Genomic DNA, 18,318 nt, shown 5'->3' with positions numbered 1-18,318 from the left:
CTCCATTCCCCTTGTAAAGCAAACGATACAAGTTCCAGGCTCTAAAAATATTAAAGCCGCACTCCTTAATGTTAGGTCGCTGTCAAATAAATCTCTCCTCATCAGTGATCTGATTACCAGTCAAAATCTGGATTTAATGTTCCTCACCGAAACCTGGCTCGATATGAACAACAGAGTGGCTGTTCTGTCCGAATCAGCACCGCCCAATTATAGCTTCATTGACACTCCCAGAGCTGATAAGAGGGGGGGGGGGGGGGAGTAGCGATTGTCTTTTCTGATATGTTTCAATGTAAGCAGGTAACATTTGGAAACTTCTCATCGTTCGAATACCTTGCTGCTATTCTGAAATGCTCAACTACTGTGTTACTGCTGAATATCTATAGACCACCAAAATACTCAGGCAGCTTTCTCGTTGAATTTGCTGATCTACTCTCCTTAATTTTCATGGAACATGACTGTATATCTATTGCTGGGGATTTCAATATTCATATTGATAACCCGAATGATAATTTTGCCAAAGAACTGAATATCTTACTTGACACTTTTGATCTGTCTCAACATGTTTCAGGGCCTACTCACAACCGAGGCCATACCCTGGATTTAGTTATTACTAGGGGCTTTAAGTCCTCTTCTGTGTTGACTATTGATGTTGTGTTGTCTGACCATCTTTGCATCTTTTTTTAAATGAAATCTCCCCTGAGATCATTAATAGGTCACAAACCGTTAAAAGACGAGACATTAATGCAGGCACCAGCGCGCTGTTTATGGAGACATTTTCTTTATCTCCTCCCACATCAGCTTCTGTCAATGACATTCTCGATAACTTCAATTCAACAATTCTGAATGCTATTGATAGTGTGGCGCCTGTTAGGTTAAAAATGCTGTCTGGCAAGATTAAAGCACCCTGGCGAAATTCTGCATCCGTTAGATGCAAAAAGAAAGATTGCAGGAAAGCTGAGCGTAAATGGCGGAAAAATAATCTTCACATTCACTATGATATTTACAAAGAAAGCCTTCACTCCTACAACCTCGAACTGAAAAGGTCGAGACAATCGTTCTTTTCCGATATAATTAACAAAAATGTGAACAATGCACGCACTCGATTTGCCACAGTTGATAGACTGACTAACCCGCCTCTCTGTGTAGCACCTGAGTTCCTCTCTACTGTCAAATGTAATGAGTTTGCTGCCTTTTTTATGGACACAATTATTAATATCAGGCAGGCTATTAGTGGCTCCACACCAAGAAATGCTGTGACATCATCCTACCCGCAGATCCCTAGTTTGATAAATTTGTCCCAGTTCAGCGTTATCGACCACGACATCTTAGAGGAAACTGTGCAAGGCCTTAAATCATCTTCGTGCTGTCTCGATACCCTTCCAACAAGCTTTTTTTAAAGCGTTTATAACTGTCTGTCGTCGGACCTATTGCAAATAGTTAATAGCTCCCTTTTGACCTGCACTTTTCCTGAGTCCCTGAAAACTGCAGTTATTAAACCCCTACTAAAAAAGCGTAGCCTTGATGCATCGGTAATCAGTAACTACAGACCACGATTTCAGATGGCAGCCCGTCTTTATTGTCACACGAACACACTACAACACATGCATGCGGCCACAACACACACTCATGCTGACGGTGGCCGGTGAAATGTGTCCTCTGCATTTGACCCATCCAGGCTTGTCCTTTTCCTCCAGGGGGCAGGCCAGGAGCAGTGGTCGCTATTTCTTTCCAGCGCCCGGGGACCTTCATTGGACCATCATTGGACCAACTTCAGATGTTGTCGTCACTGGTCGGATGACGATCTTCTGCATGTTTTTAGGGGGGTTATGTACGGAGGAACCCCCTGGGGGGTACGGGGAGAACATGCAAACTCCACACAATATCTAATATCCCCTTTATAGCCAAAATAATTGAAAAGGTTGTTTACCTACAACTCAATAGATTCCTAACCTCAAATGATCTCCTAGATAAACTCCAATCAGGCTTTTGCCCCCATCACAGCACAGAAACCGCGCTTACTAAAGTCATAAATGACATCAGAATGAACACAGACTCAGGCAAAAATTTGATTCTAGTGCTACTGGATCTTAGCGCTGCATTTGACACTCAATTTTATTGGACAGACTGGAAAACTGGGTTGGGCTATCGGGTACGGTCCTCCAGTGGTTCAAGTCCTATCTTCAAGACAGGAAGTACTTCGTCTCCAATTACACATCTGACCTAACTAGGATGACTTGTGGGGTGCCTCAAGGATCCATTATGGGGCCCGTTCTCTTCAACCTTTATATGCTCCCTCTAGGCCTAATTATGCAAAAAAACAAAGTAGTCTATCATAACTACGCAGACGACACTCAGTTGTATATAACTCTTTCCTCAGCTGACTATGCCCCCATAGAATCATTGTGCCAGTGCATTGATCAAATAAATAATTGGATGTGCCAGAATTTCCTACAGCTAAACAAAGACAAACAGAGGTGATTGTCTTTGGCCCCAAAGAACAAAGGCTTAAAATCACTGCACGCCTTGAGTCTCGATCCCTGAAGCCTAAGGATCAAGTCAAAAATCTTGGCGTTATTATTGATTCCGATCTCAACTTTAAAGGATGGGTTTTCCGTGGGGAATATGAATATATATTAAATCTCACGCCCCTAAGGTTTTCGAATCCGTTGAAATTTTTGAAATTGGAGGTTTACTCACAGAGATATCAACCGAAATCCACTCTGTGTGTGGGGGGGGGTGGTGGGGGGGAGGTGCGGGTGCGGGGACTCGAAATACTACATTTCCCACAATGCACTGGGCTCGCGTGGCCTTCGTTTTTATGCCCACCCCTCAGGCATTTGGCTGATATCAAACTCCAGTAGGTGGCGGTAATGCACATATATGTTTGCCAACCGCCATAAAACTCAAAGAAGAAGAAGAAGAAGGCTTCGACAATGAAATATACAAAGAACAAGAAATAAATCGAAAATAAAATTGCCTCCAAATTGCACCAAATGTAAACGGTAGTATATATGTCGGGAGATGTCTTCATAAAAAATTTTTCATGCATTTTAAGGCATTTTCGTAGGAGTTACGCGCATCTGATGTTGTAACTATTTTCTGTAAAAATGTGTAAAAACGGGTACATTGCTCAGCGTTGATTTCGTTACTTCAACCCACCTACTACTAGATGTAAAATTTGACGAGCTTTCCAATGCCGCCAGTCCCGTGTCGATTAGTGCTTCCGTTCCCGAGATAATGGTCTCTTTGCAAGGAACTATGGGAAGCTAATATTAGCTACAGCAGGCTAGGCGGTTGACAAGATGGCTGCGTTTTTGTTTTGGTCAAGGCCTCTGAAGGGGCGTGGAGGACCTCTAGAGGCGGGACCATGGCCAACAACAGTTGTAGTTCATAGGTGCACGACTTCCGCAAGGCGGACTTAGGCCAGATGACGCGAAACGCGTCGGCTGGCCCAAAAAATATGTGAGAGATGCTTGATATCTCTGGCAGTGAATATCCAATTTCAAAAATTTCAACGGATTCGAAAACCTTAGGGGCGTGAGATTTAATATATATTCATATTCCCCACGGAAAACCCATCCTTTAACTCCCACATTAAGTCAATCAGAAAATCAGCTTTTTATCATCTTAAAAATATAGCAAGAATTAGGGGATACATGTCCAGACAGGATCTAGAAAAACTAATTCACGCCTTCGTCTATAGTAGGTTAGACTACTGCAATAGCCTTTTCTCTGGTCTCTCCAAAAAAGAACTTAGGCAACTTCAACTCATTCAGAATGCTGCTGCTAGAGTTCTAACGAAGACTAAGAAAGCTGATCATATCACTCCAGTTCTTAAGTCCTTACACTGGTTGCCAGTGTGTCATAGAATAGATTTTAAAATACTGTTATTAGTCTATAAATGACTTAATGGCCTAGGCCCAAAATACATAGCTGAATTGCTCCCACGCTACGAACCGTCTAGAACTCTTAGGTCAACAGGGTCCAGCTTATTAACTGTCCCTAGGATCAAATCAAATCATGGGAAGGCTGCATTTACCCACTATGCTTCTGCTAGCTGGAACAAATTGCCTGAAGACCTCAGATCTGCCCCAACCTTACTTACTTTTAAAAATAGACTAAAGACTTTTATGTTTACCGTCGCTTTTAACTGCTGACAGCTACTATGCAAACCCAATGAGTCCTCTATAAGTTTTTAGCTCTTTTTGCAACTGCTGCGCCTGTTGCTTAATGCACTTTTTATACTCTTTTTTTTAAGTTTTGTTGTGATGCTTTTAAATTTCCATTTTATTCTCTTCTTTTCTTTTCCTGTCAACCATTTTATGTGATTACTTTGAATTGCCTTTGTGTATGGAATGTGCTATACAAATAAACTTGACTTGACTTGACTTGTGCAGACAGGCATAAAAGATAGCAGAGTGTTTTTTCAGTTTCAGTTTGAGCTGTGAACAGATGCAGTAGCGGACGTTTCTCTCTTGTCTACAACATGAAGTTCGTGAATTGCATTATAATTGCCCAAGTGATCTATCTCTGTCAAGGTAATGTATTCAGTTTTATACATTTACATGTAAGCTATTATTAACGAATTGTTTGGTCTACGTTTACTATCAAACATGTTCAGTTGCTTTACCGAAGTGAGTTGAAATGTACACTGACTTTTACTTTTGTGATTGCTGGCATTTTGCACTATTCTCAGGTTAGAATATCTACATCAAATGGACATGTAGCGGATACCGATTGGCCTTATAACTGATACATATAAAGGGATACTCTACAAAATGCTAACATTCTGTGCAAGAAAGTGCATTCTTTTGAACTGGATAACAGAACGTTCCTTCCAAAACACAGTGGCACAATGTGATCCTTGAATATGTCTCATTAGATTATCTGACATGCATGTTACACCACAAAGACAATGTATTTCACAAGATGTGGGAACCTTTTATGTCATATATTGGTGTAAATATTTCTGCTATTACAAGAGGGTTTGAGTAGTATGGACCTGTGCAATGCCTACTATTTAACTACCGGTATTTATTTTCATTTGATGTCATTCCTGAGTCATATGCCTGCTTGAATGTGTGAGTTCCCCCCCCCCCTTCTGCACTATTGTTCTTTCTTGTCTGTGTGTTGTTTTTTAAATCAAAATCCACTAAACATATTGTAAAAAAAAAAAAGGGGGGGGGGGGGCACGTAGCAGCATAGGTTTCTAACTGGATAACAAGCTGATGGTGAGAAGCACTCGTCCAGTCATCTCTAACCAATCATGGACAAGGGCGCAATCATTCTGGGTGGGTTCTTCAGCTCCCTCATGGGTCTGGGCACACTTCCTGTTTTTACCAAATTTTGCTGAGGTTATTGTCTTCAGTTCACTCAGTTTGAGTTTAAGCTGTGAACAGATGCAGTAGCAGACATTGTCTTGTCAACAAGATGAAGTTGGTGAATTCCATTGTTATTGCCCAAGTGATCTATCTCTGTCAAGGTAGTGTATTCAGTTTTATACATTTACACATGTAAATTCCCTGCACATTAATGCCTATATAACTTAGCCTGTAAATTTCATGTACATTCAATGTAAACTCTTATTTAACTCCGACTGTAAATTCATGTAAATCCACTGCCTATTTAACGTCTTATTTAACTCAGTCTGTAAATCTCATGTAAATCCAATGTAAATTCATATTTATCATCCACAGAACACTTCACCACTCATGTACATATCGTATATATTTACTCAATTTGATTCGATTTGATTGCACTTGCAACTTACGATTGTCTTTAGTTATCTTCCTACTTCTTATCTCTGTATATTGATGTGACCGCTACGCTGCATACAGACACTAAGACAAATTCCTCGTATGTAACTTGCATACTGTTGCAATAAAAGTGATTCTGATTCTGATTCTGATTCTGACATAAGCTATTCTTAACAAATTGTTTGGTCTACGTCTACTATCAAACATGTACCAAAGTGAGTTGAAATGTACACTGACTTTTACTGTTGTGATTGTGATACTTTTGCACTATTCTCAAGTTAGAATATCTACATCAAATGGACACATAGCGGATACCGATTGGCCTTATAACTGATACATATAAAGGGATACTCTACAAAATGCTAACATTCTGTGCAAGAAAGTGCATCTTTTGAACTGGATAACAGACAACGTTCCTTCCAAAACACAGTGGCACAATGTGATCCTTGAATATGTATCATTAGATTATATGACATGCATGTTACACCACAAAGACAATGTATTTCGCAAGACGTGGGAACCTTTTATGTCATATATTGGTGTAAATATTTCTGCTATTACAAGAGGGTTTGAGTAGTATGGACCTGTGCGATGCCTACTATTTAACTATTTATGTTCATTTTATGTAATTCCTGAGTCATATGCCTGCTTGAATGTGTGAGTTTGTGAGCTGAGATGTCCTGTGGTGTTTGTTTTTTTGTCATTTACTTTTTATTGTTATTATTTTCAATGACAAACAAAACAATACAGAACAAACCAGTACAAAAGAAAAACAAACTTAAATGAACGAAAAAGATGGGAGGATCTTTAAACATTCAATCTTGCACTCGTCTACATTCACATAGTCATTCATTCGCACCCACATACAATTCTCATTTATAAGCGTGTACATACACCACCATGTTTCTTCTCAGCTATACAAAGTTGGGCCTTATATCCGATATATAGTCAAGCCACTTCGACCACTTATCTTCAAAGGAATCAGCTTGAGCTCTTAGTCTAAAATGTTACTCTCTCCATTACATATATCGAGTGGATTAAATCTATCCATTAATTTACAGTTGGTACATCTTGTTTTAGCCATTTTTTAGTCACTGCCTTTTTGCTGGCCACTAACATCACTCTCAACATATATTTGTCTCGCTTCACACAATGCAACTCTTCTATATCTCCCAAGTACAGTATTTTAAAATCTAAATTAATTTCCATCATAAAAACCGCCTCCAGGACCTCGTGTACTTCCTTCCAAAATGGAGCCACAGAGGGACAACTCCAAAAGATGTGAAAGTGGTTTGCCATTGTATTTCCACATGACCTCCAACATACAGATTGGTGAGAGAAGTTAGATTTGCGCTGGAGTACAGAAGTATCTAGTCACATTTTTCCAACTGAATTCCCTCCAGGATGGTGAACTTGTCATTTTCCATTGCTGACCACATATTCTGATCCATTTTCTGGTGATATTGTGGAGTTTCCCTCTGCTTCCCATCTTTCCTTAATATTCATAGTATGTTCACCTTTTAGATTTTGAAGAGCCTGATACAACCTAGATATCAGCTTCTGGTAACTACCATCATCATACACATTCTGGAAAATACCAAGGATTTCCATTCCCATTGCACGATCAGTTTTCGGGACGTGGTGTTTTGATTTCTGATTTAGTCCCACCCCCCCCTTCTGCTTCCCTCCTGGTAAACACCTCACCACAAACATCCACACCGCAAGTCAAGTCAAGTCAAGTTTATTTGTATAGCACATTTCATACACAGAGGCAATTCAAAGTGCTTCACATAAAATGGTTGACAGGAGAATAAAATAATAGAATAACATGGACATTTAAAAGCATCACAACAAAACTTTATAAAAAGTGCATTAAGCAACAGGCGCAGCAGTTGCAAAAAGAGCTAAGAACTTATAGAGGACTCATTGGGTTGCACACTTAGACTGCATCCCTGCTCACTTACACTCTATTCCTGCTCACTTCACACTTACACTCCATCCCTGCACACTTACACTGCATCCCTGCTCACTTAGACTGCATCCCTGTTTTACTATGTAATAACAGACCGAGCCCCAGTGTGGTTTCAAAGCCTGTATGTAGGCGTGCTAGGGACCGGCCTAGATGTCTCCAGTCACTGCCGCGAGCCTCAACGTTCGGCAGAGCCGGATCCGACTCCATCTGCTTTGGATTACTAAATGCCCGATCCATAGCTAACAAATCATTCATCCTGAAGAATTATTTTACATCCAAAGACCTGGACTATCTGCTGATTTCGGAAACCTGGCAGAAAGCAGACGATTTTGTCCATCTAAATGAACTCTGCCCTCCAAACTGCGCTTATTCTTGCGCCCCCAGATCCTCAGGCAAAGGAGGAGGAGGACTAGCCATAGTGTACCGAGACTGTTTCTCCTCACGCTCGGTGAGCCCTGGATTTTACGCATCCTTTGAAATTCTTATGAACAAAATTGGACAAACGAACCCTTTTTATTGTGTTTTAATTTACCGCCCTCCTGGCAGAAATGGTTCTTTCCTCACTGAGTTCGGTGACTTTTTAGCATCCATCATTCGACTGGATAGAGTTCTCATGATTGGAGATTTTAACATTCATGTAAATAATAGTTCAGATGACTTTGCCATCAACTTCTTGAATGTTACTGAATCTTTTAAATTCATCCAACATGTCTCTGGTCCTACCCACATCAGAGGAAATACTTTAGACCTGGTGTTTACGTTAGGGCTAAATGCTAATAATGTTTGTACTGAGGAACTGCTGGTGACTGACCACAAATGTGTTCTTTTTAATCTGTCTTTTGACAACGACTTTGTGCCGGTGAAGCGTTTAAAATGCTCACGTATTGTGAATAGCTCAGCCGTTGAGAAGTTCACCTCCAGCTTTGATAGAAATATCTTGGTCTCCCCTGTTGATGACATAGATTGTTTGGTTCATGATTTTAACTCACACTGCGCAGCTATTTTAGACGACGTAGCACCCATGGTGACTCGCACAGCCAGGCTGGTAAAGTCCTCCCCCTGGTTGAACGATGAGATCCATGATCTTAGACGTAAATGCCGCAAAATAGAACGGCTATGGAAACTATCCAACCTCCAAGTCCATCGTCTCTACCTCAAAGAGCTTTTAACAGAATTCAACGATATGGTCAAGAGTGCTAGAGCTGCTTATTTTGCAAACCTCATCTCCTCTAGCAAGCACAATCCCAAAGTATTGTTCAGGACCATAAATACAATTGTCAGCCCACCTCTCCCATCTGTACCTGTTCTCTCTAATGACGACTGCAACCGTTTTCTTTTGTTTTTTGTTGACAAAGTTGCCAATGTGAGGGCAAATATCACCCCCTCCCCATCTCTCATCTCCATCTGTCCAGTTAAGATATCATCCCTGAGCTGTTTCTCTACCATCGCCCTGAAAGACCTAACAGACATAGTGAACTCTATGAAAACCTCCTTGAGCCCTCTAGATATTCTACCCACCTCTATGCTCAAGGAAGTTTTGAGTTCTGTTGGCCCCAGTCTTCTCACTATTATAAACAGGTCCTTAGTCCTGGGCACGGTTCCATCCTATTTCAAGCAGGCGGTCGTTCAGCCCCTCCTGAAAAAGCCCAACCTCGACCCCTCCCTACCAAATAATTACAGACCCATCTCAAAGCTGCCCTTTGTATCGAAGGTGCTAGAGAAAGTGGTAGCAATTCAGCTTACCACTTATCTGACGAAATATAACATCCCAGACAAATTTCAATCAGGTTTTCGAAAAAAACACTCCACTGAAACTGCCCTCCTCAGAGTTTCCAATGATATCATGATGTCCACTGATGCCGGTAATTGTTCTGTCCTGGTTTTACTTGATCTCAGTGCAGCATTTGACACGGTTGACCACAGCATCTTGCTGGATAGGCTCAGGGACTGGGTGGGTATCTCAGGGAGCGCACTAAGTTGGTTTGCCTCTTACCTAACAGAGAGAAGTTTCTCAGTAGCCGTTGGCCCTTTTAAATCTGACTCCTCCCCCCTTTTGTGCGGTGTGCCACAGGGATCCGTGCTGGCGCCAGATCTTTTCGGCCTGTACATGCTTCCCCTAGGTCTTTTAATCAGTTCTTTTAAGGGTATTTCTTATCATTTTTATGCAGACGACATCCAGCTCCATTTCTCTTTTAAACCCGATAACTTAGAGAGTCTCAGTATCCTTCATGAGTGTCTGGCCGCCATTGAGCAATGGATGGCGAGCAATTTCCTACAACTAAATGCTGCCAAGACAGAAGTGCTGATCATCGCTAGCGACAGCATTGCCTCCAGAGTGGCGAGCCACATGGGATCCCTCAAGGGAAATATCCGCCCCTCTCTGAGAAATTTAGGTGTTTTCTTTGAGCAATCTATGCATTTGGATAAACATGTAAATTCCCTAACCCGCTCCTGCTTCTACCACCTCAGAAATATTGTCAAATTACGGTCCATTGTATCACCTGCTGAACTGGAAATAGCTGTACATGCTTTCATTTCCTCAAGACTCGATTATTGTAACTCACTTTTCACCTGCCTTAACCAATCATCCATAAACCAGCTCCAACTTGTCCAAAATGCCGCTGCAAGATTGCTCACCAGGTCAAAAAAGTCCTGCCACATCACCCCTATCCTAGCCTCTCTCCACTGGCTCCCAGTGAATTTCAGAATTCAGTTTAAAGTCCTGGTCTTAACCTATAGAGCCCTCCATGGACAAACCCCGGTTTACATCTCCGAGCTTCTCCATTCATACTCGGCCAGTCGGTCTCTGAGGTCGTCCGACCAGGAGTTACTGGCGGTGCCCTGGACCAGATTAAAAACTAAGGGTGATAGAGCCTTTGCGGTGGTGGCCCCAAGGCTCTGGAATACTCTCCCTCTGGACCTGAGAGTCTCTTCCTCTGAACTCGTGTTCAAAAAGCAATTAAAAACTTTCCTGTTCAGAAAAGCTTTCGGCCATACATAGATTTTACCGACTGTTTTGATTTGTTTTGATTTATTTCATTCTTCTGCTTGCAATGTCTGTCTTTATTTTAGCTATTTTTCTGCTAGCTTAATTTTGCATTTTCTTAGATATGCTTTAATTATATGAGATGTTTTAATTGTATTACTTGTTTTAAACTGTATGTGGTCCTCTGTGAAGCACTCTGTGCACTCGTGCTACGAAGAGCGCTATATAAATAAAGGTTACTTACTTACTTACTTACTTACTTACTAGTAGAATAAATCAATTTATCTATAGAATAAAATGACATTTAAAAGCATCACAACAAAACTTTAAAAAAGGGTATAAAAAGTGCATTAAGCAACAGGCGCAGCAGTTGCAAAAAGAGCTAAAAACTTATAGAGGTTATATTATATATTATATATTATATTATATGTTAGGGTATATTGGGTTTGCATAATAGACTATATAAGAAACATGACTACACACACATATGATAGTGATTGAGAAACAGCTGTCAGCAGTTAAAAGCGACGGTAAACATAAAAGTCTTTAGTCTATTTTTAAAAGTAAGTAAGGTTGGGGCAGATCTGAGGTTTTCAGGCAATTTGTTCCAGCTAGCAGAAGCATAGTGGGTAAATGCGGCCTTCCCATGATTTGATTTGATCCTAGGGACAGTTAATAAGCTGGACCCTGCTGACCTAAGAGTTCTAGACGGTTCGTAGCGTGGGAGCAATTCAGCTATGTATTTAGGGCCTAGGCCATTAAGTGATTTATAGACTAATAACAGTATTTTAAAATCTATTCTATGACACACTGGCAACCAGTGTAAGGACTTAAGAACTGGAGTGATATGATCAGCTTTCTTAGTCTTCGTTAGAACTCTAGCAGCAGCATTCTGAATGAGCTGAAGTTGCCTAAGTTCTTTTTTGGAGAGACCAGAGAAAAGGCTATTGCAGTAGTCTAACCTACTGTAGATGAAGGCGTGAATTAGTTTTTCTAGATCCTGTCTGGACATGTACCCCCTAATTCTTGCTATATTTTTAAGATGATAAAAAGCTGATTTTCTGATTGACTTAATGTGGGAGTTAAAGTTGAGATCGGAATCAATAATAACGCCAAGATTTTTGCCTTGATCCTTAGGCTTCAGGGATCGAGACTCAAGGCATGCAGTGATTTTAAGCCTTTGTTCTTTGGGACCAAAGACGATCACCTCTGTTTTGTCTTTGTTTAGCTGTAGGAAATTCTGGCACATCCAGTTATTTATTTGACCCCCCAGGTCGGATTAGGCTGAAAATTTGCATGGCGGTAGGTTATGACCCGGGGACGGTCATAGGCAGGTTGTATACTCCTGAAAACCATCTGGACATCACCATCATTTCCGGCGAAGCAAAAGACGCAGTTGTATTGCCTTGTGCCTATTTAACCCGGGCAACGCCGCGTACTTTGTGCCTATTTAACCCGGGCAAATGTAGAAGAATGACTGTTGTGATCATGTGTGTTTTTATGGGGATGATAATAATAATTTTGCATTTCTCATTGTCTCTACAAAGGCGACCCTTACATCCTCCAACATGCCGGTAAATGCACCTGGACCTTCAACATGCCTAGAAACAGCAGCGGAGCTCTGCTGGCTCTCACAGCTAAGTCCAGAAACGAGCTGCTGGAGGAGATCTGCAACGATCTGGACTGTGGCAGCTTTTATAGGGTGAATGAAACCAGCTCACCGCCCAAAACCAGCTCACCGCCCAAGATCAGCTGCTTCCAGAACTGTTCTTACCAAGACCGTCGTCTTCAGAACTGTTCAGAGACCGTCGCAAATGATTGTACTGTGATACCTGAAGTTATTTGCGGTAAGGTCAGCCACATTTTATAGTCCCGCAAATATCAGTTTGTGTTTATGCTGGAGCATTAAAGCTGTACCAGGCAACTTCTGAACAAAATAAAGGAACAATTTCACAAATTATCCAGCACATAGTGAGCTGACACCACACTCGTTCCCATTCCATCCTCACTTAACTCAACTTAACTTAACTTAACTTAACTTAACATAGTGAGCTGACACCACACTCATTCTCATTCCATTCTCACTTAACTCAACTCAACTTAACTTAACTTAACTTAACTTAACATAGTGAGCTGACACCACACTCATTCTCATTTCATCCTCACTTAACTTAACTTAACTTAACTTAACTTAACATAGTGAGCTGACACCACACTCATTCTCATTTCATCCTCACTTAACTTTACTTCACTTCACTTATCTTAACTTAACTTAGTGATCTGACACCACACTCTTTCTCATTCCATCCTCAGGCCACCAGGCGGTGCGGCTGGCAGGAGGATCAGACCGCTGTGCCGGACGGGTGGAATTATGGGCAAACGGGGAATGGGGCACGGTGTGTGACGACCAGTGGGACCTGAGAGACGCCCATGTGGTCTGCTCCCAGCTGCGCTGCGGCTTTGCCCTCAGCGTGTCTGGACAGGGCGGTCCCTTCCCCCGGGGCAGCGGTCCCATCCACCTGGACGAGCTGAACTGTATGGGCTCCGAGGGGAACCTGTGGGACTGTCCCGCTGCACAGCACGAGCACGACTGTGGACACAAGGAGGACGCCGGGGCCATCTGCTCAGGTAACACTCATAGTATTATATAGTATAATAAATGTTACTCTATATAGCCCAGGGGTTTTCAAAGTCTGAGACTGTGGGCCTCCCCCAGACAAAGCTTGGAAAAAAGCGCCCCCCTCGCTCACTTCCTGGATGCCTATTGGATCATGATTATGTTATTTGATCTGATAGACACTCAACAATTGAGCCAAGATAGCCTGATATTGCTGTTTGACACACTTCAATGCACGAAAAAAGTCTGTCTGAAGGCATTTATTTGTTCTGACTCTGGGAAAGTGTGGAAAAATGTCAAATTCTCCAAAACTACTGTATCTCTGAACTATCTCTTTAACTAAATCAGACAGGCTATTCTATGTGATCCCCTTTTGATAACTAATGTAATACTTTTTGACTTCCATTCATTGAGCCCCTTGAAACTGCTTCGAGCCCCCCTGGGGAGGCCCGCCTCCCACTTTGAAAACGTCTGATAGAGCCTATCCATAGTATTCGCATGATGTCACAAGCATTTTCCTACCAATATGGCGCTACAATACACACAGCTCATTGGCTGGTTGTGTCACTTGATTGTAATCAGCTGTTAATTGATTACAATCACCTGCTATTTTCCTACCAAGATGGCCGTGTGGTGCTGTAACAGAATACTATTTATTGGACAAGGGTGAAATTGTCTTATTTGTTGTCTTATACTATTACAGCGTGTATTTGAACTTTCACAAACACAAGTTCTTATAGCTAACGTAGCTATAACATAGCTTCTAAGCAAACAGGAGATACTCCTATTAATATACGCATGGATAGACATTGATAGTTGACTTTCTCTCCTGTGACTGATGGTTTCACTGTGTGTCTGATGGTTTCACTGTGTAGCTGATGGTTTCACTGTGTATATTGTAGAGATGAAAGCAGTGAGGCTGCGTGGAGGAGTGGACCGCTGCTCTGGCATCGTGGAGATCCATCGTAACGGGAGCTGGGGGACGCTGTGTGACAATTTGTGGGATAAACAGATGGCCTCCATGGTGTGCTCCATGTTGAAATGTGGTGACCAGTGGCAGCAGTGGAAGTTTGATCCTCCCTTCGCTCACAACAATGGAACATTGTGGTCCTACCTGTGCAGCGACCACGATGTCAATCTGTGGCAATGTAAAGAGTTGATCAACCACAAATACATGTGCAAGAACTCTAAAGCAGCTGCTCTTATTTGTAAAGGTTAGTAAGAACTTCTTATGTTTGTTAATAATAGACAATGCACAGTGGTGTAGTCTACGTGATAGGCAGGTATACACAGTATACCCATTAGGAAAGCTCCAGGATTTGAGTATACCCACTTATAAATGTGCAGGGATTCGTAACAATATAGTTTTGTGACAGAATCTTCACTTCAGTGATTTTGCTTCACAAATACCAGGTAGATAACTGCAGGGGAAGGGTAAATTCACATCTTGTACCCCGTACTTACCCTGTAAGTACAGATGTGGTAGTGGTACCCTGTACTTACCTTGTAAGTACAGAGTTGGTACCCTGTACTTACAGGGTAGTTTCCGGACTGTATTCTAAAGCGTTACCCAGATAACTTCTTGTTAGCTGTTGCTGTTCATTCATTTCAGAATCATACAACAGTTTGATGATGATAATTGTTGATGATAATTGTTTGAATTTGAAATTCACAATCAGCTCTGGGTGCTTACTTGATGAAGTTGCATGCTCTCTGTGTGAAATCTGATATGTGTTCAGAAATAGTGCAGGAAAAAAGCAAGTACCGTATATGTTTTTGTCATGCAGGTTCACATGGATTTCCTATCGCCACCACGCCTGATACAGATTTAACTACCAATTGGACTGGTAAACATCTTTGACTCATTTGATAGTATTAAATTGTATGTGTATTGTGTGTGTGTGTGTGTGTGTGTGTGTGTGTGTGTGTGTGTGTGTGTGTGTGTGTGTGTGTGTGTGTGTGTGTGTGTGTGAGAGAGAGAGATTTGGTACACTGTACTTACAGGGTAAATTCACATCTTGTACCCCGTACTTACACTGTAAGTACAGGTCAGGTGTGGTACCCTGTACTTACAATGTACGCACCGATTTGGTGCCCTGTACTTACAGGGTAAATTCACATCTTGTACCCCATACTTACCCTGTAAGTACAGATGTGGTACCCTGTACTTACCTTGTAAGTACAGATTTGGTACCCTGTACTTACAGGGTAGTTTCCGGACTGTATTCTAAAGCGTTACCCAGATAACTTCTTGTTAGCTGTTGCTGTTCATTCATTTCAGAATCATACAACAGTTTGATGATGAGAATTGTTGATGAGAATTGTTTGAATTTGAAATTCACAATCAGCTCTGGGTGCTTACTTGATGAAGTTGCATGCTCTCTGTGTGAAATCTGATATGTGTTCAGAAATAGTGCAGGAAAAAAGCAAGTATAATATGTTTTTGTCATGCAGGTTCACATGGATTTCCCATCGCCACCACGCCTGATACAGATTTAACTACCAATTGGACTGGTAAACATCTTTGACTCATTTGATAGTATTAAATTGTATGTGTATTGTGTGTGTGTGTGTGTGTGTGTGTGTGTATGTGTGTGTGTGTGTGTGTGTGTGTGTGTGTGTGTGTGTGTGTGTGTGTGTGTGTGTGTGTGTGTGTGTGTGTGTGTGTGTGTGTGTGAGAGAGAGAGAGATTTGGTACACTGTACTTACAGCGTAAATTCACATCTTGTACACTGTACTTACCCTGTAAGTACAGATGTGGTACCCTGTACTTACCTTGTAAGTACAGATTTGGTACCCTGTACTTACAGGGTAGTTTCCGGACTGTATTCTAAAGCGTTACCCAGATAACTTCTTGTTAGCTGTTGCTGTTCATTCATTTCAGAATCATACAACAGTTTGATGATGATAATTGTTGATGATAATTGTTATGCCTCCGCCGGCGATAGCCAGGCCGGAGGCATTATGGATCCGGGTTGTCCGTCCGTACGTACGTACGTCCGTACATACGTCTTGTTACGATTTGAAATTCACAATCAGCTCTGGGTGCTTACTTGATGAAATTGCATGCTCTCTGTGTGAAATCTGATATGTGTTCAGAAATAGTGCAGGAAAAAAGCAAGTATAATATGTTTTTGTCATGCAGGTTCACATGGATTTCCCATCGCCACCACGCCTGATACAGATTTAACTACCAAATGGACTGGTAAACATCTTTGACTCATTTGATAGTATTAAATAGTATGTAGAGTTGAGTTGAGTTAAGTTGAGTTCTCCTTTATTCTCCCCATGGGGAATTTCATCCTCTGCATTTACCGTGAATCCTTTTGATCTTGCTTTCAGTTCCCTTGATTGTCAAATGGGACAATTCTGTTATTAACAACCTAACTGAAATCAAAACAGTCTTTATAGTAAACCTCAACTCATCTGTGACTGCATGCCAGTTAAAAGGAAACATTACGAATTATTGCCAACTTCTGTTTATCCTTTATTCTCCCCATGGGGAATTTCATCCTCTGCATTTACTGTAAATCCTTCTTTTTTTTAATCTTGCTTTCAGTTCTCTTTGACCTACTTAAGTGCCAGAATCGACCAAATGGGATACTTCTGTTATTAACAACCTAACTGACTTCAAAGTCTTTATAGTAAACCTCAATCTGTGACTATGCAAGTTAAAACAAACATTAAGAATTATTGCCAATGTCTGTTTGACCCCGAACTGATTTGAGCCAGTTATCTATCATTAGTGTATAAGAAGGGCATGGCAGAAACCTAAGACCATCTCCTTTCTGCTCTTAGCTTCTCCACCAGCAAACAGTGGATGGTCCTTGCCTGAGTTGTCTCCAGAGCAGCTCGCCTGCATCGTTCTGTCTCTTGTGCTTTTTGTGGTTCTGACTGCAAACGTGCTCTGCTGCCACTGCGGAAGAAGAAACGGTTGGTTCTCCTAATTTCAACATGACAAACACATCCGCAGCACATTCTCACAGCTTTGATATGCATCATAATCTTAATTCAGCAATGCTAACGATTTTAACTGATGCCAAATGAAGAGACCATACTGTATAGATTTAACAGTTACAGTATGTCATTATCATGCTGACTGACGTCATGGTGTATGTTAAGTCCTTACATTTAACAACAAATGTTTATGTATTGTATAATAGTCAAGTGTGCCATTATTCCTATTCAAATCTAGTAATAATGTTAAAAATAGTCTTAATTTGAGTATAGAAGGTGATATCCATTTGTGTGTTTTTTTTTTGTCCCTCTGTTGTTTGTAGAGGACCGCAATGGAAATAAGCCAATGGCTTTATTGTGTTTTTATCCTCGGTGATTGTCTGTGTTTTCCCTGTATTGTTGACATTCACCCAATAAATCAATCAATCAATCAAAAAAAAATGGTGGAGTCTAATCGCCAAAGATATTCTAATGTTGGCTAAAGGCTCATGTAACTTAATCATTGTTAATAAATCATTGTTAATCTAGAAATGCGTCTCTCTGATTGAAATGCACAGTGGTGAGCGAGTTGTTGAACTGTAACGCACCCAGAAAGCGTCTAGTCGTCTCATTTGGTCATCTCGTTCTCTGTGCGTTTGTTTGAAGACGTCCCCTCCAATCCCAGGTATCTTTGGACCCAGCTTAGTAGTGCTGACAGCACCTCACTAGATACAGACTATGAGCACTATGACCCAAGCAATGAACCGTCTGTCGCTTTATCAACCTTTCGGAGTGAGCTATCTTCTTTTATTTCCTCTCCATTTGTATTGATGTTTCTTAATCCACATGCAATAATTACCAATAAAGACAGGGGGCAGGCTACAACATTAATCCCATTTGAGTAGATGCAAAAGTATATTGCTGTTTGCATGTTCCTGGTCATTCAAATCTGATTCTTTAGATCAGTGGTTCTCAAACTGTTGCACGTCAAGGACCCCCTAAACTGACACAAATTACACCACGGACCCCATTTGATAAGACTTTGTCCCAG

General features: G+C 41.3%; 1 protein-coding gene across 3 annotated transcripts; it reads left to right on the top strand.

Annotated features, from left to right (window-relative positions):
- The first annotated feature begins 4,449 nt into the window (after positions 1–4,449).
- LOC310785285 (T-cell differentiation antigen CD6-like) lies at positions 4,450–17,805 on the top strand. 3 transcript variants are annotated; one of them, XM_083646305.1, is made up of 8 exons: positions 4,450–4,538; positions 12,262–12,561; positions 13,028–13,342; positions 14,234–14,545; positions 15,119–15,178; positions 15,786–15,845; positions 16,477–16,536; positions 17,130–17,805. In XM_083646305.1, the coding sequence occupies exons 1-8, from the start codon at positions 4,487–4,489 to the stop codon at positions 17,276–17,278; spliced, it is 1,308 nt and encodes a 435-aa protein (XP_083502431.1). In that variant the 5' UTR covers positions 4,450–4,486; the 3' UTR covers positions 17,279–17,805. The 3 variants fall into 3 exon arrangements, with proteins under 3 accessions (XP_083502431.1, XP_083502433.1, XP_083502432.1); XM_083646306.1 differs by lacking the exon at positions 4,450–4,538 and adding an exon at positions 5,351–5,482; XM_083646307.1 differs by lacking the exon at positions 15,786–15,845.
- Positions 17,806–18,318: the final 513 nt, after the last annotated feature.

The sequence above is a fragment of the Poromitra crassiceps genome (assembly GCF_964638095.1).
Source record: "Poromitra crassiceps genome assembly, chromosome: 11".
In the NCBI taxonomy this organism is placed as follows: Eukaryota; Metazoa; Chordata; class Actinopteri; order Beryciformes; family Melamphaidae; genus Poromitra; species Poromitra crassiceps.
Note: the sequence above shows the minus strand (reverse complement) of the source record. Positions and strands in the feature narration are given on the sequence as shown.